The sequence below is a fragment of the Ursus americanus genome, chromosome 6 (genome assembly GCF_024610735.1).
Source record: "Ursus americanus isolate L20-20 chromosome 6, mUrsAme1.1.p, whole genome shotgun sequence".
NCBI lineage: Eukaryota > Metazoa > Chordata > Mammalia > Carnivora > Ursidae > Ursus > Ursus americanus.
Window position 1 is genome coordinate 9,204,117 of NC_142132.1, and position 24,262 is coordinate 9,228,378.

The following is a 24,262-nucleotide window of genomic DNA, read 5'->3' on the forward strand; positions in this document are numbered from 1 at the left end:
CTGGCTCTCTGAACAACCCCGACCAATACAGTAGGTAAAAACAGATGAGATGTGTATAAAAGGTAAAGGCTATAAGGCAGAGACATAAGATGAACATGAAAGTAAAACATAGATTAAAATGACAGGTGGTAGAAGAGGAAGCCTGGAAAACAAGGCAGCCCTGAGGTTGATGACTGTGAATGAAAGTGAACACAAAACCTGGTAACAATCAGGAATGAAACTGATGTAAAAGTGATCAGGGAGAAATCTCTCTTTTTTAAAGATTTTATTTATTTATTTGACAGAGAGAGACAGTGAGAGCGAGAGCACAAGCAGGGGGAGTGGGAGAGGGAGAAGCAGGCTCCCTACTGAGCAGAGAGCCCAATGTGGGGCTTGACCCCAGGACTCTGGGATCATGACCCGAGTCGAAGGCAGATGGTTAACTGACTGAGCCACCCAGGTGCCCCACGGGGAGAAATATCTTTTTAAAAAAAGCTTGGGGATGGCAATGAGAGAGGGAGAGAAGGAAGTGAGCTCGAAGCAAGGTGGTAGCACTGAGTGTAGGAAGCATCAGTTTCCCCACAGTGTAAAGACTTGTTGCCCTGGTGACAGCCTCCCAGGCAGAGCGGCAGGGTGCCCCCTCCCAAGCCCCTTTCCCTTTCTGGAGAAGCTGGGTCCTGACCATGGCACCCTTTCCTGTCCGTACATTTTGGGATGGGGCCATAGTTCCTCCCCCAAATTTCTGAAGGTGACCGGGCTGCTGGAACACGGCCAGACTTTGGGGGTCCCCCATCAGCCCACAGCCCGGAGTAACCAGTGCTGATGTCTCTGTGGATTTCCTGCTTGTCTGTTTCCCTCTTGCATATTTGTGTGTATACAGCATCCAGATCGTCCTCTATGTAAGTTTTGTATTCTGCCTTTTTTAAATATCACATTACATCACAAGTACATTATTGGACATTTGTCGAAGACCGGCTTTTTAATAGGTACATAATATCCCATCCTATATCATTCGCTGGTGGTTTCACGAATAGTTGTTGAGCGCATACAATGTGTCAGGTGTCGTGGGGTTCATGCAAGGTCATTCTTCGTCAGCAGCTACTGTGGAACAGGTGGCTGGGGCTCTGAACACAGAGCAGGAGGCAGTTTCCTTACTGCTAAGAGGTGCTCCTTGCGGATTCCTGGGTTTGGGGATGTTCCAGGTAACTGAACTTGCCTGTGTGAATGGGAGGAGCACTGTTCCGTTTCAGATGGCTCACCTGGGTATGAGCACTGGACCATGTCCTATACGCCCCACTTTGAATTTCCCGGTGGAGTCAAAGGCAAGTTGTAGCACCCACACTTGTCAGAGGCAACACAGAAGTCCTCTTTCTTGAGTGGCTGTTTCCTTTTCAATTTTTTCAATGTGTGATACACTCAACATGGCTCTAAATTGAAGACAGAATAATGCGTACAATGAAAAGGCTCATTTCCACCACTTCCTCATCTGCCTGGTACCCACTTCCGGTAACCATTTTTATTAATTTCTTTGTGTGTATTATTCCAGATTTTCTTCATGCAAATACAAATATATGTGCTTATTTGTTCTTTTCCAAGTCTAAAACATAGTCTACAACTTATATTCTTTTGCACCTTGCTTTGTGCATTCGTGCAAAAACCATATTGAACCATATTTCTTGGAGACATTTCCATACAAATAAAGATCTTCCTTCCTTGATCTTTATTACTGTGGTATAGCATTCCGTTGTATGGTTGGCCGTAACTCTCTAACCAATCCCTATTAATGGACATTTGAATTTGTCATAGGGTTTGTCATCCCAATCAAGTGGTGTTGCCTAACCTTGTGCATATTTTATTTTATACACATAATTGCTGGGCCAAGGGCAAACCCATTTGTAATGTTTGATATATACAGTCACATTACTTTTTGTAGGGGGTGTGCCAACGTCCGTTCCCACCAGAAAACTCTAGATCCCACCTTTGGCCAGAGGCCCAGGATGATTGCTGTTGAGTCAGCAAGCCGAGCATCTGCTCCACGCGAGGCCTCGTGCTAGACCACAGCAGCACAAGCATAAGATGCTGCTGGTACTTCCTTTTGAGCAGAGGAGAGACAGACTATTGGACAACGAAGTCGATTTGTGACAGAGTGCAATAGCACGGTGATAGCAGGACTATGAGAACACAGACAAAGGGGTGATTTATTCTGCAAGGAAATCTTCAGCGAAGGCACAGGTGAGCCGGGCCCTGAAAGACAAGCAAGTTGCCAGGGGAGGAGAGGCACCTGACACGTGGGGGCAGCATGAACGGCAGCCGAGAAACTGGCTCCAAGGGCCACGGGTAGCATTCTTTGATGGCGCATGAGGAATTAAGATTGGAGAGGCAAGCGATGACCAGGGAGAGACTGAGCCTTCATCCAGGGAAGGGAAACAAGGCAGCCCAGGGATGGCCAGGGAAGGGACTGAGCTGTCTCTGTGGGCTTGTGGGTGGCAGCAACGTGGTCAGTTCACGCCCCCAGCTACGTGCTCTGCCCACTCTATTCCCCTGGACTCCAGCACTGCAGGAACGTGGTAATGCATGTCCATGTCACCCCAGGGCATCCTTGATGCCTAAACTCAGACCTCATAATAGCCCCCAAATAGGCCAGTTATGATGCAAGAGAAGTTTGTGACTGCCCCTTGGGTTCCCATTACACTGTCCTGGAAAGCAACTCCAGGCACCGGCGCCTCCCTCTAGCCTAGTGTGGCAGTATGATCAGAGAATGGGAGAGTGGCTGTCAGAAGGTAGGAAAACAGAGGACCCAAGAAAGAAAGCCTGCAGAGGGAATGTGGAGTAAGACCGGAACGCCAGTCAGAATATGTACCATGAGCGATTCCTTTCGGGATAAAGACTCCCTGTGCAGCCAACGGGGTCTGTGTCCTGCTTCGCCATTGGAGTGAGTGTAGCCTGTGCTTCTGGTCCTTTCTCCCCCCTCCCCCCGGAATGAGCCAAGGGGAGGAGCCCACCGTGGTCACAGTGGTCCTAATCTGACGAACGCAGAGTAGCCCTGAGGTTTCCCACCCCAAAACTACAAGTAGGAAGACCCTTCCCGGAGTCCTACTTTACCTGCCTCTCTGCCTTTCAGGATATGGACCAAATTCTACAAATCAGATCCACGCATTGCCCTCGGGAAATACTCCCCCCTGGAAAAAGAGATTCTAGTAAGTGTCCTAAAGCTTATTCACAAGGAGGCCCTGTTGCAGCCAGGCGGTAGGCTGGGGGGGTGGGGTGGGCGGGGGAAGCCAGAGGTTCCAAACCGACCAGCCACAGAGACACAAGTCTCCCAGTGGCCTCGAGTCGGCTGCGTCCGCTCGAGACTCCCACCCTTGCAGAGCAAATCCTCCCTTGTTTCAAAGTCCTGATCAGGAATAGAACTGTGAGTGCTGACCAATGACAGGGGCTGCCATCTCGAAAACCCTTCCCTTGTGCAAGTCGCTCTCATAGGTAAGGCCTCGCCATCGCCCTGTAAGTCGGTACAATTCTTTCAAATTCATAGTAGAGAAGGAGAGACTGGATTGGAACCCTGGCCTGTCTGACCCCACAGCTCCGCCCCGTTTCCCACCACACAGGGGCTCAGCCACTCAGCCACGGGGGGGTGGGGGGGGAGGTGCCACTAGGCAATGCTTTCTATGGGGGCCCCCTGCTCCTGTCCCGTCGGGATTTTAACAGTCCCCTTCCCGTCGTCAGCGTCTGGGCGGTGTTCACACCGTAGCAGCCAAAAGGCTCCTGATTCACAAGCAAGAGGAAGAATGGAAAATGCTTAAGGAGCAACAGTCACTGTCCTCGGACTACAAGCGGGCGATGGACTATAGAACACAGCATTCCCCTCCCTGTGCCACCTATAGGCCCCTAGAAAAAATATGGACAGCAAAGGTGATCGTGCCCCCGGAGGAGTTAAGAATGCCACAGCGTGAGCAGCTCACCATCGTCAAGCACGTAGAACGGATGCAGCTTGCTCGGGCCCTAAGGAACAGGCAGCTCTTGCCCTACATCGAGAGGTTTCGGGGCTCTTCCTTTCTGTCTAGAGGGGGCCTGTGCCCAACGATGAAAGACAAGACGAGGGAAGACGAGGACGATGCGGACGCTGATTTCTACAGTGACGCCAAGCAAGAGGAGAAAGGCGATGTTGCGAACACAGCCACAAAAAGACAAGAAATCAACATGAACGTAATTTTCAAGTCAGAAGAACCAAAAAAGTGTTTCACACACCAGCCAAACGACCGGAAACCATTCCTCTCCACCAAGAGAGTGGAACGGTCCATCACTGGCTTAACCAACCAGAATCTTCTCCACGTAGCTGAATTCCCTGGCGACCTAATGCTAATGAATCAGGATTTTATATCACGGGGAGCCCACCCCACTGAGGCGACCAAGGCCAGCCTCCTGGGGGAAGAGAGCCTCTGGAAAGAGTACACACACAAAGCCTCTCATCGGTATTAAAGTCCTACTTATTCCCATGGTAACGGAGCGTCCTGGTCCTTATTATTCCTGCAGCTCTGCCCGGGGATCTCCCGGGCTCCTCCAGGTAAGAGCTACAGAAAGAGGCTTCCCGGTTTCAGGCATCCCTGGGCTCTCGGCTCTCGGCTTCCACCTTTACCTGCATCCCAGGCCTTTCCGGGGTGCAGGCCCCTCCTTTGCACCCACTGCTGCGGGCCCTGTGTCTCTTCCCCTGACGGTGAAACAGATCACCTTCAAATGTACTGGCTTAAAACAACAGTTTTGAAGGTGATCTGTCACAGGGATGTAGGCAACATAGAATGGCTGGGAAACACCCATCCTGAAGGTTGACGGGACATCACTCTTAATGACTTAAATAGTAGCCAACTCTATTGACTGGACTTCCAAAGGTCCAATCAAGAACATGGTGCCGCAGATCAGCCCCACGACTGCGTATGGCTCTCTGCAGCTCTCGTTCCATGATCAGGTCGCAGCAACGATCCACAGTATCCTTGGTGGAGTAGGTACTGACGCATCCACACATCATGGAACATTCTGTCACCGCTTTGACAGTTTCGGTCATGGTTTTACCCTGAAAATGTTTGGGGTTTCTTTCCTCAACATAACGTAGTTTTTTTTAACTATCCAGGTTGATAGAAATAGCTCTCGGTCCTTCATTTGAACTGCTCCGAAGTATTTTATTACACAACGCATCTAAAACTCACTTATGCACATTCCTGTTACGAACAGTTACATTGTCCCTGATTATTTGTAAAAGGCAGAAGGAAAGAGACTAATTTCATTCGCTCTAGATGGACTCGCAGTTGTCCGTCTGCCTCTGGTCTCGCTGTCTGTCCTTGTGCCAGTCATTTGATGGAATAATGACCACGCTGTGCGACTGTCCTCATGAGCGGCAGGGGCATTTTCCCTTCTGTTGCGTGATTTTGGTTCCTTCTCAGCGTCGTCTTGGCTCTTCTTGGCCCTTTGTCCTTCCATATGAGCTCTGGATTATCTTCCCGAACTCTCGGAAATTTGAAATCGTTTGGAAGGCAGTTAAGTCCGTAGATTTCTTGGAAAGAAATTGGCACGTTTATTGTATCAAAGCTGTTGAACCATTAATATTTATGTCTCCCCATTTCATCACATTTTCTTGTATGTCTTTCAACACTTCATTCCCTAGAAATCTGATACACTGATTTGTTATTCTAACTAGAAGCATTATTTCTTTTCACACATGGACCCAGCAACCTTAACCTAAATATTCCTATAATGTTTTAACATTATGACACAGCAATTCTATACACGTCTCAGTGCTCATCAAGTTACGTGCACTCTTAATTCCCTTTACTATGTCCCCTCCCCTCTGGCAACCAACACCTTTTCTCTGTAGTTAAGAGTCCAGTTCTTTCTGTTTGTCTGCTTTCCTGTTTGTCCATTTTGATGTAGATGATCTGAGATTTTCCATGTTTACCGTATTGGCTGAAAATAAGAATAGTTTCTGTTCTTCTTTGTCAATTCTTCAAACCCTTTGTCTTTTTCTTGAAAAACTGCTCCGGTGACTGCAGCTTCTAATATAAGGCTGAGTAACGTCAAGCCGGACATTCCATCCACTCTTGATTTTAATGGAAATGCTTCCAAAGTTTCACCCATAAATTCGACATTGCTGGAGGTTTTTCATAGTTGCACTTCGTGTCATTCAGATCGTTCCTTTCAATGACTAATGTCTAAAATGCTTTTGGTCATCATTCAGAGCTATTGAATATTGTTGAATTTCCTTTCTAATCCATTGAAGTGTCAGTATGAATTTTTGTGCTTACTCTGTTAATGTGAGAAATGACATTAGTAGACGTTCTGATTTGACATATCTTTGCATCCTTAGGATAAATCCTTAGTTTTTAGAATTTTTCTTTTACACTACTGAACTCAATTTTTGGAAATTCTCTCCTATTTGATTTTATTTTATCTTCTGTTCACATCTACATTCATAAAATTGATTGCCTAAAGTTTCCGCCCCTGTACTGCCCTTGTCCTTTAGTCACATGAGATTAGAATTGTATCAGATTTTCTACTTTTGTAAAATGAGTTGGGTAGCCTTTTTGTTTCCTCTAAGATATTCCCAGTGCAATAAAGATGATGGAACACTGTGATATTTCCTTGTAAAACTATCTTTCAGAGCCCAGAACTTTTGCTAACTGATTCCATTTTGTTAAGGCACTCAAAAAATATTTATTGAATCAAAGAATTGATCTATGGATTAAAAAGGTATTTTTAAGGAAACCTTTGGCATTACTTGTGTTTTCTTAAGAGTATTTTCATAAGTAGTTTTAGGTTTACCCCCTGCTGCTGCATGAGCCACAACCCACCCCCGGTATCACCGTGACTCATCAGAGAGGTCCATGTGTCACAAATGCCGAATCTACGCGGAAACACCACGATCAGCTGACGTCCGTAGGTTACCTTAGCACTCACTCTGGGTGGTGTGCATTCTGTGCGTTTAGACAAAAGTACGATGACGTATATCAAACATCAGAACATCATACAGAGTGTTTTCCTTGCCCTAAATATCCTCTGTGCTCTGTCTGTTCATCCCTCCCCACCGACCCCTGGCAACCCCTGATCTTTACTGTCTTCATCATTTTACCTTTTCTAGAAAATTTCATATTTGGAATCATACAGTCTGTAGGCTTTTCCAATTGGCGTCTTTCACTTAACGATGTGCACTGAGGTTTCCGCCACGTGTCTTTTCATGGCTCCATAGCTCACTTCTTCTGAGCGCTGGATGATATGCCGTTGTCCTGCTGGAGCACAGTCTATATATATCCACTCACCTGCCCAGGACATCTTGGCTCCTTCCGAGTCTTGGCAATTAGGACTATAGCTACTATACCATCTGGGTGCTGGCTTTGGCCAGCATAAGGCGTCAGCTCCTGTGGGGGAGTATTGGTTGTATTACCATGGCTTTCACTGAAACATCGTAGTTCAGAAATCATGTCCACACAGGACTCCTTCATTCACTCTTGGAATTTCAGCCCTGGAACATTCTGTGGCACAAATGTTTGTGATTTGCCAGGCATGCTCGTTCTCATTTCAGAGCGTGGAAGGTACAGTTTCCTGGCCACACGCAAACATGGGGTCCCAGAGAAATGGAAATGTCTCTGCAATTAGCCTCAGGCCTGAGCTGGGGCTGAGAGGCTTCAGACTTCGCCTTGGCAAAGAGGGTCAGTTGAGGGACTGGGGAGCTGGGCTCAGGCACGGGGTATGTGCTGTGCCTCTCTGTCTTCCGTGCCCCAGCCCCCACCTCCTGCCTCACTGTCCCTGACCTTTCCCAACCAGCACTTGAGCTCCTTCCCCATCTCAGGGGCCCAGAGCAGGCCTGGCCCCACCGCCATGGCCCATCTGGGCTTCACGTGGGCCCCGCTTTCATCAGGTCTGTGCCAGCTCCGAGGGCTCTCCTCACCCAGGAGCTTCAGATGCCAAACCTTCTGAGGTTCAGGTGCTTCTCCCAAGATGTGATGCTGATGGAGGAATCTCAACACAGTGGCGCCCCCTGGAGGGGTTGCCAAGCCCCAGGAGTCCCTTTTCTGGAGAATCCATGGTGGGCTGGGAAATCTTTAATATCCTGCAATGGGCATAGTCCTGAAAGGTAGCCTGATTTCCGGGTTGTCAGACCTGCACTCTGGCCAATTTCCCCGATAGCATGGCATCACTGAACACGGAGTCGGGAAGGGTTTTGCCGCCTCTCCCCGGTACGTACAATTTCCACCAGGTACAATCATAGAAAGCCCCTCAGGGAAAGATAACAATAGAACGGAGTCGAATAATTATGAAATGATGAGTTTGAGTGTTATTACCTTTGTTCTGAATGCAATGTATTCAACTGCACTAATGGATTAAGTGCCTACCATTTAATCTTTCCTAATGGCTATGATGAATGCAAACTTGCATGATTTCTGAAAATGCAGCACCCACTGCAGCCTGCTGTCCCAAGCTGACTTCCTCTCTCCAGCGGGCATGCAGCAAGGCCACCTCTCCCGTGCACCCACACCGGTCCCCTATGTCCCAGCCAAACACAGTAATCAAGAGGAAACTCGGGTCCAACCCATGGTCCCTTGGAGCATCTATGAGCCGAGGCTGTCCCTGTCCCTGGGTGGCACACTCTGGAAGCTGTGCTGATCAAACCTGTCTGGAAATGAGCCTCCACCTTGGCCAGAGCCCTGTGCTGGTCATTCTGAGGGCCCTGGAGCCAGGGACAGGACTGGGGTGCAGAATCCAGGGGCTGCTGAGCAGCCTCCTTCGTCTGCCTTGGCAATCGGGGTAAAATAGGACATACCCACCCCCCTGTTGTTTGAGATCCAGATAGGATTCTGTTTTCTTACAGGTGGGAGACGGGGCAGAGGCAGCCCTTTCCTGGGGTTCTTTATTAGAGCAAAAATAGGGAAGCGCTTCCTATAATGGACAACCACTGGCACCCAAAGGGAACAAAGAAACAAGGTCTGGAGAAGCAGAAAGCCTTAAGGCATAGCTGTGTCGCCCCCTTGTGTTCACAGGAGGAATGGCAGGAGTGTGAGCCAGGAGAGGCTGCTCCTCTGGGAGGGGCTGGAGGGCAGGTTCTGTCCCTAGAAGGGGAAGGAGACCACTCAGGACAGTGACCTTGCCTTCTCCTGGCCACTGGGGCAGAGGTCTGGGGTGTCAGCATTCTGCTGTGGACAGAGCTGAGGGTTAGTGAGTGGGCTCTGAGTAAGTCCTGACGGTGCATGGGGCTTGGAGGAGCTGTAACCCGGGCACAGTGAGAGGTCTCACCAGAACCAGCTGGGCTGTAGATAGGTGTGGACCCCACAAGCATCGGAGAACCCCTCATTTCACACCTGTTTCTTTAAGGATCATGGGTCCCACATCCCACCCAGCTGCAGACAGGGTTGTCAGGTGCAGCCAGAGGGGCAAACTCTCTGTGAGTTCAGTGTCCCTGGGCTGCTGGCACTGGGCCTGGGGACACAGGAAGGAGGAAAGCCCGGTACTTGGAGTCTGGGGTGGACTGCACCGCCCCTCCGGCCTGCCCCGGCCCTGTCTTGGAGTCTGTGCTCTCTCACCTCTCTGAGCCTTGGTGTCCACCCCCGCCAGGTGAGAGCGGTAACACCCGACCAGCTCAGCTGTCAGGGGGACTGCATTTCACTCTGTGTTGGAAGACACCCCGCCCCCCGGCAGGAGATGCTGAATTCACATCCCTCCACACCGAGCTTTTATTGAAAGCACGGGCTGAAGCAATGGTTTCATCAAAATAAGGTACTTCCAGAAGTGCTGTTTTAAGATGGTCTCTTTAGAATGAAATTGAATAGGTTTCCAGAAGGAAAGTGCCTGGGCACTCAGGGAGGGCAAGCCTGCCTCCAGAGTCCTCCCATGGGTACAGCAAGGACCTTTTCCCTGCTCTGCTCCTTCTCAGGAGCGGGGCCCCATCTGTCCTCTCCAGAGGGACCTAAGGACTCCTCCACCAGGGGTTCTCAATTTAGGCTGCCGAGGTACCTCCTGGAGATTTTAAATCATCACTGTCAGGCCCACCCGCAGGGAATCTGGTCTAATTGGTCTGGGTTCGGGTAGGAAGTAGAAGCTTGAAGGCCCTGGACTCATCCCCCGTACAGCCAGGAGAGAGCACCCCGGCCCGAAACCAGTCTCGGTCGCTGGAAATCACGACAGCAAACGTTATTTCCACCTGCTCCTGGTGTGGTGCAGACAGTGGGTTCCGACTGCCATGGCGTAGTCTCTGTCCGGCTCTGCCCTGTCCTGCCTCTGTCTGGGGCCCTGGGCCTGGCTCAATGTCCCAGTCACCCACAGCCATACCCTCTGCCTCTCTGTGTCGATACCTGTCTCTTGCTCCCACACTCGTCTGTGCGTATTTGTCATTCACCGTCTTGTAGCTGTAAGCTGTCCCCTCTACCCCCCTGTACAGCTGCCAGAAAATTCGGCTCTGCCCACCTGTTATACGTTCCTCCCTGGAGACGCAGGGTTTCCCCCTGCTTGCCTGACATATTGTCCCATCATCAAGCCTGTGTTTCCAGGAAACCCAGCCTCTACCTGTCTGTAGCCACACCTCACCACGCACCTGTGACAAGGTAAACAGAGTTAGGGCGCTGCTGGGTGCCAAGCTCAGGGCTCTCCTTTCTTCCTTTCTCACATCTTCCCGAGAAGGTGGGACCGATGTTTGAGCACATCAGGGCTCAGAGCCCAGCCACTGGCTGTGAGGGTGCTCTTCCCCAGGGTGAAGGCCACCACGGCCAGGAAGTCCCCAGCAGAGAAGGCAGGGCTTTGGCAGCTACCCCAGGGGCTGGCCTGCTTTCCCACATCAGTCAGCGGCAGGTCTGGAAAGGAGAGGAGAGTGGGAATCAGGATGAGCCCAGTGGAGAAGGGGGAGGGACAAGCAAGGATGGTGGTCTCAGAGCAGGTGATGATGATCGAAACCGTTTGTGTGATAGGAGAGGAAAAAGGAATGGGAGTGAGAGGCGCCGGAGAGGAAACTGAGGCCAGATCCCAAAGGTAGCCAGAGAGATCTCAGTGTCTTGTCAGCCAGTGGCAGCCAGGAAAGGTTTTAGACTGGAAGTCAGAGCTGGGCTTTGGGAGATCAAACGTGGCCAGAGACTCCAGAAGGATGGAGAGGGGGACTTGGGACATTTAGACCAGCTGGGAAATGGGTGCAAGCATCCCAGGCCAGAGGTCCTCAGGCCCTGAGCTACTGTGTACCCGTGGGAAGAGAAGGGAGGAGAGAGAGGTGGGCAGCGTCCCTGCCAGCCCCCTTCACCCGTCACTCTATCCTGTGTCTCTCCATAGCTCCAACCCGCGGCAGGTACCAAGCACTCAACCTATTTCTGAATTGCATCCCCTTCCAGTGGATTGTAAGCTCCATGCGGGCAGGGATTTTGATCGCTTCCTGTTCATTTGTCTCCTGGCACGTAAGAGTCCTTCAAGAAGCGCATATGTGATTCAGAGGGGAGGGGGGTGGGGGACTGGGATAGGCCGGTGATGGGTAGTAAGGAGGGCACGTATTGCATGGTGTACTGGGTGTTACATGCAAATAATGAATCATGGAACTTTACATCAAACACTGGGGATGTACTGTATGGTGACTAACATAACAAAATAAAAATTAAAAAAAAAAGTGCATATGAGAGATAAGAGCCTGGAATCAGCTGGACATGCTCACCGCCCAGATGTGTGACACAGGGAGACAGAGCCCCCAAAGATGTCCCACAGGGTGGAAACCAATAACCAAGAGGAGGGCTTGTGACAACTGCTGCCACCCCACACCTGTCCCTGTCACCGGTGCTACCATATCTGCTGACCTGTCCTCAGCCTGGACCAGCAATCCTGGGAATCAGTCTGCGGACATTTCCTTGTCCGCACCCACAAGAAAACAGCAGAGCGTGAGATGCATTCCCCGTTCTAGATGAGGAGACGGAATGGCTGACCAGCAACACGTCAGCCTTGCGAGCCGCTGGAATAAACGATCCTGCCCGCAGCCCCGCAGCCCCGCAGCCCCGCAGCCCCACAGCCCCGCAGCCCCGCCTGGGGACACAGGGGCCTCTTGGTATGAGCAATAGTATTATCGTTAGCGTCGTGTTGTTGCTGTGGGTGACAGTAACAACAGTAACAAGACCGGGACTCGAACCAGGCAGACATGAAGGCAGCTGAACTACCGCTACTTTATTGCGTCCCCTCCGCAGTCCTAACCCGTAGATCTTAACATTTGTGTTTCACAGACAAGAGGTGAGGTTCGGGGCGTTCAGAACCCAGAGGACACAGGTGTCCCGTGGGTCCGGGTTATTGACCAGAACTGCCTTGGCCACGCCGCACAGGTGGTCCCGCACAGCCCAGGAGCCCCTGCAAGAAGGCGAGAGGCGAGCTCGCTAACGCCGCATCGGCCCGCGGAGCACAGCAGGCCCGGCACGTGGTGGGCGGCCAATCTGAGGTGGACCTGACACCAACAGAGACATCCCGGGTCCCCTCGGGTCACGGGCCTAGGGGCGGGAGGCCCGCCGCTTAGCCAGGCTCCTCTTCTCGGGGCGCGGGGCCTGCAGCCGAAAGGGTCCCAGGACGATGTCCACCTTCTCCCGGTAGGAGCCCACGTCCCTCTTGGACCTCACGATGCAGCCGCGGCGGCAGCGGGAGAAGGTGTCGTCGGCCCTGCACACCACCATCTTACACTGCAGGTACACGGAGGGGAAGCGCCTCAGGAAGTCGAAGGAACTGAACTTGAAGCGAGCGATGCGAGGCGACGGCCCCGGGAAAGATTGGTAGGTGCTGTCCTTTGCGCACCTGGAAGGAGAGAAAAGCAGCTTCTTCAGGCCACGCCCGGGCCAGGCCCACGCCCCCTGCCGCCCCTTCCTGCCCTCGGATCGTGTGGTTCACACACTGACCGCCGGCCTCCAGGAAACCCCAACAGCCCTGGTCCGACAGCAGCCTCTTAAAGCGGCAAGTCACACAGAGAAGCAGGCCCCACGTGGCACAGTGGGTGCTCAGCGACCTTGCGCTGGGGGGCCCTGGAAACCCAGGTGAGGGGGGTGAGGCCCAAGCCAGGCAGGGTGACTCTGGGCTACTCTCTGGTGTCTTTGGTGGCTACCACCCCCGCCCCCGCCCCCACCCAAGTCTCTGGGGCTGCGTCTCCTGACCCACCTCCTCTTGCCCTGAGCCCTGGGTGGCTGTACTTTCCCATGAGCCTGCGGGCTCTCCAGTAGCCCCTACTCCAACATCAACCGCCTCCTTATTCCCTCAGACGCTCACCTGCACGGGTGTTAGCAGCAAGATTCCTTAAGAATCCCGAGAGAAACTTTACCAAGATGGGGATGAGGAGAGTCTCCCAGCTCTACCCCAGCTGACGAAGCAGCTTGCGTAACCCACGCGCATCTCTTAACAGGAGGATCTGGGGTGTCGTCGCAAAGAGGAGAGCAAAGAAACTGGTCCTTGGGGTTTAGGGTGGGCCTTTTTTATCTTGGGTGAGAGCTGTCACACCAGGGCTGCCTGATCCTGCCTGGAAACGTGGCCCGGGGTTCACTCGACGTTTTCTTTCTGCCTTCCTTCCTCTGCTTTCAATGCACATTCTCTCAAATACCATGCTCTTTTTTCCCACAGGGGTCACTTTAGCAGCAAAGATGAGAAAGAAAGCACCCAGAACCTCATCAGGGAGCGGGACAGTTGTAAACGAGGTCAGGGTAACCCAGGGGCTGCTGGGCAATAATTTCGTTTCCCAGAAAACCACACCAGTCAGCGTGGTCTGTACGGGCCAGAGCTCCATAACCCAGGCCGCCCTTCAGAATCACGGGGTTGGGGGCGGGGCGGATTTTGAAAATACAGACACCCAAGCCCCACAACAGACCAAATAAAGCGAATGTGCCGGTGGGGCCTGGGCATGGGTGCGTTTGAAGCTCCAGAATCCTCTAACGGGCATCCAGGTAGGTGATCTGGCTGATGTCGGGTGTAGCCAATGAGTCCCTCCAGGTCCAGTTGGGTCCACATCTACCTCCCCACGGGCAGCCCCCTCTCCCAAGGAAATTGCATTATCTTCTGTGCATATATGCCATAATTTGACCAAAAAAGAATCTTTTAGCAAAGAAGAACCACATCACTCATTTGTGTTCATTTCAATCATCTGACATAAATTCAAATGTCACCTCGTTACTATTTGTAGAACGAGAATTTGGGTAAGCATGTCCACCATCTTTGCTGCCAAGGGGGCTGCTGTGAATTGAACCAGCTTCATAGACTAAATAAGACAAGTCTCAACACCTGCTCCCTGAATTGACACATATTCAAACTGTGCCTGGAAAAAAGGTGCTATTTTTGGTATCTCCGGGAGAGGTACAATTTAACCTCCCAACCCTGACTCCTAGCAGAGCCCCTGAGCCTATCAATACAACTTCTATGTGGTACTTCTACGTGATTGTTACTGAGGTGCCAAGGTCAAGGTCAAATTAGAAGCAAAGAACTGGTGCGCACACCGGTATACAGAGACGGAGGAGCAGGGATGGGAGCTGCACATCCCAGCATCCCAGGACCCCTTGATGAGCTCAGAAGAGGCAAATTCCACCTCACCAGAGTCCTTTCATCCAGGGAAGCAGGGCTGTAGTGGAGGAGTCCAACCTGGGCACCCCTGACCCCAGCCTGGGCACCACTGGCCTGACCTCTGCATTTCTTGGGCTTGGTTAGAACCACCGTTCTCAGCTCTAGGTCAAGAGACCCCTGCTGAGCCCTGCTACCCACAGCATTCCTTGTGGACCACCTGCCGTGCATGCTCTCGGCCCAGGGCCCCACGACTCCTTCCCGTTTCATCCTCCCAACAGCCTATGATGTGGGCACCACTGTTCTCGTCTGATGGGTGAAGAGGCTGGCTCAGAGAGCTGCGGCTGCCTGCCCAGAGTGACGCAGCCGGTACGTGGCAGAGCCGGCATCTCAGTCTCGATCTGCTGCAGAATCAAGGCTCTCCCCACTACACGCATGTCTTCTTATGGAGCTCGGTCACCCGGGTCGGATCCCAGCTACAGCTCACTCACTTCTGCACACATCCATTTCCCTACATGTTAACCAGCTATGACAACCTGACTGATTAAGCTGGATTCTACTAGAACCAAACTCCTTGAGACTTTGGGCTACTCCTGTTTGAATTGTCAGGTGAAGCTTGACATCCGTTCCATGAAGACAGTCCTTACCCACTGCGGATTAGATCGTAAGTTAAAGATGTAAAGTCATTGGAAGAGGGGGACGCCACACAGGTATCCACGAACAAGGACAGGGAGGTGTCGGCATGGACGATCTCAGCCTGAAGGTACAAGTTCTGGTTCAGGTCCACATAGTACGGGCTGCTGGTCACCGGATACAAGAATGAAGAAGATGTATAGAAGGAAACGTTCACGTCGAATTTGCCGTACTGCACTTCGCTGACATCGATGGTGTCATTAGCAATGTACATGGTGTCAAGCCAGGTGTTCTGGAGCATTTTGCAGCTGACGTGAATGCGGAGATCCTTCTTCCTCTTGATGATGGCACTTGGAACAGTTACTTTGAGGAAGTTGGAATAGGTGATGGTATCGTTATCTGCCTGGGAGAGGAAGGCAGGAGAGCAAAGTCAAGCAAATGTCGCCTGCTAAGGGAAGCTCACAGCTGATTTTGGTTACAATGAGAGGGAAGTGACTCAGCCAGACTTCAAAACCCTCCCAGGACCACACAGAGAAGGCACATGGCTGCCATGGCCCCCAATATCTGGGCTGGGCATGCTGCTTAACTAGCAGGACTCCCTCCTTTCACACACCCCTTCCTCTACTATGTGATGGGGACCACAGTGTGGGCCAGGTATTGGGGCTTCCTAGGACCTGCTTCCCAGGGGAAGATGGGTGTGTGTGGATGACCCCTTGCGCCGCTGAATGACCAAGCTGAGCCCGGACTCCATCGCTCAGGGCCATTCGTGCTTGCTTTGCTTCGTTCTCACTGCGGCTGGGAGAAACCAGGGGAGGCAGCTGTGTACTCGAGGGAGAGGCTGGTGGGATTAGCCTTCACTGTGGATGGCTCAGTAGCGATTGCGGCTTGGTGTCCAAGGCTTCCAGGACCAGAAGTGACAGAGGGGGGAGTTCTAGCTGCAGTGGGTCTCTGACCTCTGGGGCAGGGGCTCCCCCAGAGACTCATGTGGACAGGTGAGCAATGCTGCAGCACTTCCTGTCGCACAGGGCTTTGTCACTCCCCCATACCACGGGACGGGTTCTCACTCTGCCTTTTAGCAAGCAGCAAATTCCTCAGAATGTTGGTCTCTCATGCCATTTGATGTGCCTAAGAGTGAGCTTCTGGGGATGACAGCCTTGCACCCAGTGGTCTGTGAGCGTCTCAAGGATAAGATGATGTCATCAGGGCTTGATTCAGTGTCAACGATACCGTCAGGAGCATCAATAAATACCAGGGAAGGAATGAAAGGTACAGGGGCAGGGCCCAGAAAAGGACTGTGATGGATGAAGAATGGGGCCCAGATGGCTGAGGGGACACAGGTGAACAAGGCCATCTGGAAGCTCCATGGTCACAATCATCTGGGCTCAAGCAAGGTAAGCACAAACCAGTCATTGCCAAGCAGACAGGGAGCAACGCTTTCCCTCCCCATGTGATGACGGTCAGAAGCAAACTTCTTTTTGCTAGCCAGGCTTGCGTTCCCCTAAGCAGTGGGTACTTTTCCAAGAACACACACAGAAAGAATACCATGATAGCCTAAATAGAAGTCCTAAAATGTGAGGCTAGGTTACTCTTAAGAAAAAAAAAAAAAAGAGGTTTTTCAAGTCACATGTAGTTAAGCATCTGTCAAGGACCAAACTCCATTCCTGGCCATTTGGAAGACCAGACAAGCTCTCTCTGCTCAAGCCAGCCCTTATACACCTTAAATATCACCGTTCTTCAGAGTGGTGTGTGTTGGAAAGACCGTCACTTCATGCCTGTGGTTGCATAACTCAACTCCTAATTTGTCCCTTCCAGAAAAACATGTGAAGAGAGAAAAATTTAACAAGTAATTTAAAATGGTTTTGCCTCCCCATTTTCTACAATAGGGCAGCCAAGGAGGTCTCTGCAGCCCCAGGCCTACGGGGGAGTGCCAGAGCCCGCACTCTAGACCCAGGTCTGGGGAAGACGTCCCTCAGGTGGGGTGGGGAGACTTCATCTATCTTATGCCCCCCATCCATGCAAGGAAAATACACTCTATTTTCTAAAAATAATGATAAAAAAAAAAGAATGGGCTTTATATGGGAGTGCCAGTGATTGTCAGAAGAAACCATATAAATGTGACTCTTACTCCTTCAGAGACAAGCCGAGCTGCCTTGTGTTTAACTCTGCACACCAAAATCAAAGTTTTCTTGGAATTCACATTCGTCCATGGCTTCTATGCTCAAGCTAGATTCTGAATCCACTCCAAGCAATGAGCATGGAATGCGTGCAGAAGGGGGAATGAACCACGAGAGACTGTGGACTCTGGGAAACAAACTGAGGGCTTCAGAGGGGAGGGGGGTGGGGGATCGGGTTAGGCTGGTGATGGGTAGTAAGGAGGGCACGTATGGCATGGTGCACTGGGTGTTATACGCAAATAATGAATCATGGAACTTTACATCAAAAACTAGGGATGTACTGTATGGTGACTAACATAATAAAAAATTATTATAAAAAAAAGATCATGGAATGCAGGTTTATTTCTTAATCACAAGCAGCAGTTCTGATTTTAGATTAAAATTCATTATTAGATGTCTGCTCAGTTTGGAAGGAACTCAGGATGTAATGGGACATCTTGCAGATAAGTCAACTGCTATCGCCATGAAAACCCCGACTCCTCCCCTTGATGTCCCTCTCATGTGGTGGGGAGACCTCGCCTACTCAGCCCTACCAGCCACCATTGGTCAGACCCTGCTCAGCGAGGCTGCTGGGGGGAGCTGTGGACGTCTCTGCCTGCGGATCATGTTCTCCTGCGTCTGAATGCTGGCTCGGCAGGTCATGACCACGCGGCCTCGGGCAAATGGCTTAATTTCTGTAAGCCTCCAATTCCTTATGATAACGTGGGAATAAAGGTTGCCCTGAGAATTTCAAAAGTCATGTAGAACTGAGGTCAGTGGCTGGCAGTTTATACTCCGATTAGAAAGGGTTGGGCTCTACGCCAGCACCACTGGGAGCTGCCAGGGTGAATAAAACATTGGCCCTGCCCTGAGCTACTCAGTCTGGTAGGGGATGCAGGTTTTTGAGTAAATGGAGGCATGAGAGTGTAGCGCGTGCTGGCCACCAGCTGCCACCTTACAAGAACCAGCATTGGCAAGATGCTTTGGTAGCTTCTAATGGAGAGGAAGGAACATCAGTGGGGTGGCTCAGACATCAGAGTCTCCAGGCTGCATGCTTGGAATGAGGAGGGATAATCATCTTTGGTGCCCTGACTTCCACTGACTAAACTCATGGCAAGCCAGAATCCAACACGATTAAATTATAGGGCAAAATATAAAAAGTCTGGTTGACTAGAACGTTTGCATAGCATGACTCATGTGTACCCTTCTTCTGCATGTAAGTCTCCCTGACCCACTCAGTTCATCTCAGAAGGAGACTCGCTATCTGTAGGGACTGAGGAAAAGGAGCCCGGTGGCCATAATAGCAATTGTGGACACTTAGGTCTAGGCACCCATCCGTGGCTCGTAGGCCAATCTCTTTGGCTGAATGACTATCCCCTTCCTCTCCCACTTTTCTTATGTGTCAAAGGATCAGGAATGACCTTGCCAGGTAATGAACAGTGTCATCTTGGCACCTAGCCCCGTGCTGGCTCACAGCAAATGCTCAGTACGTCTGTGGTGAATGACAAATTGACTTCCTCTGAACATGTGGTTCATGAACACTGTACAAATTTGAGCATTTCATATTGTGTATTTACTGTAGTCCTAGGCCACATACAGATATTAGCACCATGTCTGTTCCCTGACAAAATCTTGAAATGATTACTTGGGTGTCATCCCAAAATTCTGAATTTAAATGATTTTAAATAAATTTACATAAAATTAAATGCAACCATTGTAAGCATACCATTCAGTGAGGTTTGACAATAATTACTACCACAATAAGATACAGAACATTTCCAGGAACCAAAACAACTCCTTCCTGTCCCTTTGCCCCTCCAACCAGGCTGGCTTTCCATCATACATTTATTCCCCATTCCAGAATTTTATAGAAATGGAATCATAGACTAGGCACTCTTGTGTGACTGGCTTCTTTCCCTCAATGTAAGGTTTTGGAGATTCTCAGAGTCTAACGTTTGTCCTACCACTTCTTGGCCAAGTGGCCTCAGGCAACCTGCTTGACCCCTCCAAGTCTAGCCTCCCTATTTTTTTTAAAAGATTTTATTTATTTTTTGACAGAGAGAGAGGCAGCGAGAGAGGGAACACAAGCAGAGGGAGTGGGAGAGGGAGAAGCAGGCTTCCCGCTGAGCCAGGAGCCCGATGTGGGGCTCGATCCCAGGACCCTGGGATCATGACCTGAGCCGAAGGCAGATGCTTAGCGACTGAGCCACCCAGGTGCCCCAGCCTCCCTATTTTTTAAGTGGAGTGACAAGGAGAGAATACTTGATGGGTATCTAGGGAGAATGACACCAGCTAAACCTAGTGTTTGGCCCTGGGAGGATGAACGTCCATCTAGTTCGCTCAGGACTAAGGAGTGTCGTGGAACATGGGACTTTTCCATGCTGACATCTGCAAATTCCCAGGCAAACCACGACAGCTGTCACCCTAGATGGTGACAGCACAGCTGCAGAGGCTGATTTACTGTGAAGCTAATAAAGCTTGAGCCTCATGGCCTCCCCTGCGCACCGGTCCCCCCAACGCTTAGCAGTGTACTGGCACAGCCATATGTTTTTGTAAGATTTATAAAAGTAAGATACGTTTGCATGCTTCTGCTTCGTGAGGCACCTGCCCCTCTCACCAACCCCAACCCCAAACTGTATGAGCTTCAGGCCCTACAAAACCTGGAGCTGCCCCTGGGAGCTGCTATGGTTATTGCTGATGGGAATGGTGGCCTGCCATGCACGCTCTGTGCCTGACAGCGTAGGGGGAAATGGCCTGCTGACCTTCCTTCCTCATCCTTACATTTGGAAGTAGTCACAGCTACATCATGGCACTAAGGGGCAGATTTAAATCTTCACCCTGATTACACTGGTTATACCATCATCATGTCTTTTGGGTCCCCAGAACTCAAAAAACACAGCGTACATCCCTATAAGAAAGCTTACTCAGAAGGAGATAGAGTAGGAAGCCCTAGACTTACCTGCTCGATGGTGCCGCAGCCCGAGTATGGAATTGTGAACGTCACCTGGCTGGCTGTTATTTGGGGCTGACACCGGGAGCTTTCATTCCAGGTGGAAATGACAAGGTCCGTGGAAGAATAGCCCAGGGATTGGAGGTAGCTCCTGCTTACGCTGGCTTGCATGTGGTTTGTCAGACAGAGCAGCTCTGGTGGCCGAGGACAAACAACAAAGGCAGTCAGCACCCCAGCAAGCCCACTAGGTGCTCCTCCCGTATAAAGTGCAAAGACCAAGATGGCGGACAAAGACGGTCCACATCAGAATAGGCCTCACCACAACCCCCCAGGCACCCCATGGCTCAGGTCAGTGTCATTCTCACAAGACCCCTTTGAGGGCACAGCAACTTAGGATTCCCCTGATGGAGAAATGGAGGCGGGATGTGAAATGAGTAAAATGTTTTGCCAACCTCCATTTGTCCATAAAGTCAAGCAATGCTCCAGCTGAACGGTGGGGATGTTATAAAATAAAGTCCTTTAGCTATGGAATAGGTCAATGCTTAAAATCCTGGCTGCGGAAGAGAGCTTGGACATCACCCCACCTAGTCCCTAAGCCAATCTGTATATCAGTCCATTTAACAGCTCAAATCGTGGCCATTAGCTGGAAGTGGCTGAGTGACTGGCTCGGTCCATCTTCAGACAGCAGCCAAGAATGTTAAGTCTCAGAACGCAGTCCAGTAGCCAGGTGGTCACCTGTGTCCTTGGCACTGACATTTCACCATGAGCTGAAAGTATGACCTCACATCTTCTTTTTAGTCTCTGCTGACCACAGTAAGGCCATCACACTGCCCATCAGCCAGGTCGGGCCCTTGACTTCATTTCTGGGCAGCCAGAGTCCCAAGACCACTGCTCGTGGCCCCTTTCAGCACCAGATCAAGCCTTGGTGACCTGACAAAGCTGTTCTAGTTTCTTACTTCACAACCACAGAAGGGTTGAGCAGAGGTGCTCCCCACAACGAGCCCCCACGAGGGGACTTACTGGTGTTATCGTTGGAAGGGCTGGAGTAGTACTCGGCCTGGAAGCCCCTCCTCGTGACGCTGCCATCGCTGACGAAGCGAATGGACATGAAGTTCGATGAGGAAGTGTGGGAGCCCTTGGCTCCATCACAAACACGGGCAATCAGAGGGGAACTGTGGGAGGGGCCATCGAACACTTGAATATAGTCATAGTTGCAGCCACCTTCAAGCCTGCAGGGACAGAACACAGTTTTGACTTCACTTTCAACCAGGATTGATGCAAGGGGCAGACCTCAGGGGGAGGGGGTCACACCTTGGTGGCAGAAATACTGACAAAATTAATAGTTGAAAATAATAGAATGATTTTCACTTCCCTGTGACCTCCACACACAGATCCTCATCCTGACTTCTGGGGTCACACATATGAAATCTACAGCCCCTCTCCTGACACTCCTTTGCATCATGAAAGGAAGGGATCACAACCTGCCTTGGACTGTTTCTTCAATCAGAAAGACCCTGGTTTCCCATTGAATAAAATATTCATGAATCCATAGTGATAGAAATAAATCACTGGACTAATAAATATCGGATAAGTCAAATAACCTCTCTGAAGGTTAGGTGGTCAACCTTCCTCCACAGGAGCACATAGGCGCTTTAAGTACAGTCTCTGAGATCCAGAATGAATTGTAATGGAGATTAAAATAATATTAAAACTTTTGCAAAACCCCAAATGAATTTCCAAGGCAGAGATCCATGGAACATTACATCAAAAACTAAGGATATACTGTATGGTGACTAACATAATATAATAAAAAATTATTAAAAAAAAAAAAGGCAGAGATCCGCAAGGCCACAGCAACCAAACAGCAAGAGAGAAGACTGTTGTGTTCAGTAATGGCTGTTACAGAAGAGATGATGGTACCCCCTTTCCTGGACACTAGAAAACACTCATACCTCTGCATGGTCACCCTCTCCTTGGACCAATCATATATTAACATGGCTTTGATGCTGTCTCCTCTGCTTAAAGCAATGATTCCCACTCTTCACTGAATGAGGACAGATGAACTAGCCTCTGTAGCAGAGATGTCTCCACCTCTACTTGACCCCCCCCCCAGAACTAACCCCCCAAAAAAAGGAGACAGTGCAGAGAAAAGGGTTAAAAAAAAAACTGGTGTGGTTAATAGGATTCTGTGTGTTACTATTACTCCGAATAGTCATCCTTCCCATTGGATAACATTTTCCAAGTATTTTCACCTCTTTCTCTCTTGTGACCTTCCCAGTAGCCATAGATGAGAGAAAGCAGGTATTTTATCCCCTTGTTTTGACCGAGGTTCAGGAAAATTAAGTGACTTCCTGTGGTCACACAGCAAATTAGTGACAGACCTGGGACTTTAAACCAGGGCTCTTGTCCTGGCCCCACCTCCACAGGCTGCCTCTGTGCTAGGTAAGAAATTGAACCCATAAGAGAAAATGTCAATCAGGCCAACATCTCTCCTGAAGGGCTAGGTACCATTTGGTCTGTTCTAGAATATCTGCGAGGTCCCCCACGTGTTCGGCTCTGCACCCACACACTTACTGGACGTCTCTGAAGACAACAGTCACACGGTAGTTGTTTGGGACTTCAATGTCCCACAGACATCTGGCATTGTTTGGATAGTTCCCTGGATAGGACGGGCTGGAAAAGTACCCGGATGGCTGGGACAGGAAGCCTCCACAGGAATTATCTGCTGTCGGGAAGACATGGAAATGTGGAGGGCCCCCAGAGCCCACTGCACAGTCACCTGGGGAAATTTTTAAATAACCCCCAACACAGAAACCCAGCAGGAGGTGGTGTAGACCCGGACTGTCCAGGGAAGTTCTACTTATGGAAGCCATCTCCTCGTTTTTGTCACTGTCCCCCCACCCCCCGCCGCCCCACCCAGTGGCACTGTCATTGAGGGGAAGGGAAAAGGGGTTTGTCAGGGAGCCCGGAACTTACTGTTTGGGCGGGTGGCAGTGTGAACAGGAGCTGCTGACCAAGAGAAAAGATAACGATCAGTTTCCTGGCATCGTCGGCACAACTGTTCAGTGCTCACTTGCTCTGTGCAGAAACGTGCCAACCCTGGGTTCACAGCAAGATGCTGGACTCTTGCCCTCAGAGAGCTCACAGCCCAGAGTGGTGGCCGGGAAAGAGCAAATCCCAGTGCAGCAGGATGGGGGCTGTGATCAGGGTAAGCCCAGGACACAGTGGGAGCCCAGAGCATTGGCTCCTGACCCAGACTGAGCGGAGAAAAGGGGGCAGGTCATCAGGGCGGGGTGGGGGGGCATCAGGCAAAAAAGTAGAGAGAGGAGTTCCATGCAGAGGGAACAGTCTGTGCAAAGGGACCCAGGCCTGAGAGTCACTAACACACTTAGGGAACATCAGTGTGGAGAAAGCAGGGAGGGGTGGAGAGGAAACCAAACAGACAAGGGAAGTGGATCTGTTCCCCCCCTCCCCATGCGGAGCCACACCCAGACGGCCCTGAGGAGTCACATGAAGGGTATGCAGGTGTGGAGGCTGGGACTGACATGGGCATTTCGTAAGGACGCCCCCAGCTCTTGTGTGAAGAATGGACGGGGGCAAGGCTGAGGGATCGCTGCTGCAGGAAGCAGGTGGTGAGGAGGGGAGGGTGGGGATGGAGGGGCAAGGTCTCAGGAGCCAGGAGTGCGCTGCAAATGCTCAGAGCGGCTTTGGCAGAAGCTCGGAGTGGACAACCAGGAGATTCTGGGGGTTACACACGGAGTTCAGTGATGAAGCAGCACCCACTGGCCTGCCCTGACCAGGGTCTGGTGTCCGAGAGGACAGGCTGGACCTACCAGGGTGGCTGGCCTCTGCGAGGGACTCACTGGAGATCTGAATCTTAGGCTGGCCAGGCTACTGATGGTCAAAGAGGAGCCCAGAGAGAGGCCCAGCCCTCCTCGGGTGGGGACATCAACTGCAGGGGATACCAGTGCCAGGGAAGACATAAGGGGCGATTCCTGGGCCAGTGAGGGGCAGGCCGTGTGCCAGCAGCGGA

At 51.0% G+C, this 24,262-nt stretch overlaps 2 protein-coding genes across 19 annotated transcripts in view; one reads left to right on the forward strand and one right to left on the reverse strand.

Moving 5' to 3' along the window:
- Nucleotides 1-2,708: 2,708 nt before the first annotated feature.
- On the forward strand, nt 2,709-4,455 carry C6H10orf120 (chromosome 6 C10orf120 homolog). The gene is made up of 3 exons (XM_045803359.2): nt 2,709-2,911; nt 3,101-3,176; nt 3,703-4,455. The coding sequence occupies exons 1-3, from the start codon at nt 2,727-2,729 to the stop codon at nt 4,453-4,455; spliced, it is 1,014 nt and encodes a 337-aa protein (XP_045659315.2). The 5' UTR covers nt 2,709-2,726.
- A 7,654-nt stretch (nt 4,456-12,109) lies between these two features.
- Nucleotides 12,110-24,262, reverse strand: part of DMBT1 (deleted in malignant brain tumors 1) — a 64,749-nt gene continuing 52,596 nt past the window's right edge. For 15 of the 18 annotated variants that reach the window (XM_087862601.1, XM_087862599.1, XM_087862600.1 and 12 more), the window contains 6 exons: nt 23,206-23,238; nt 22,804-22,954; nt 21,250-21,458; nt 20,239-20,423; nt 15,141-15,529; nt 12,110-12,753 (listed from right to left, as the gene is read on the reverse strand). In XM_087862601.1, the coding sequence (XP_087718727.1) occupies nt 12,456-12,753; nt 15,141-15,529; nt 20,239-20,423; nt 21,250-21,458; nt 22,804-22,954; nt 23,206-23,238 (1,265 nt within the window). In that variant the 3' untranslated portion in view covers nt 12,110-12,455. The remainder of the gene's footprint in view (nt 12,754-15,140; nt 15,530-20,238; nt 20,424-21,249; nt 21,459-22,803; nt 22,955-23,205; nt 23,239-24,262) is intronic. The other 3 variants (XM_087862592.1, XM_087862590.1, XM_087862591.1) reach the window with 3 other exon arrangements.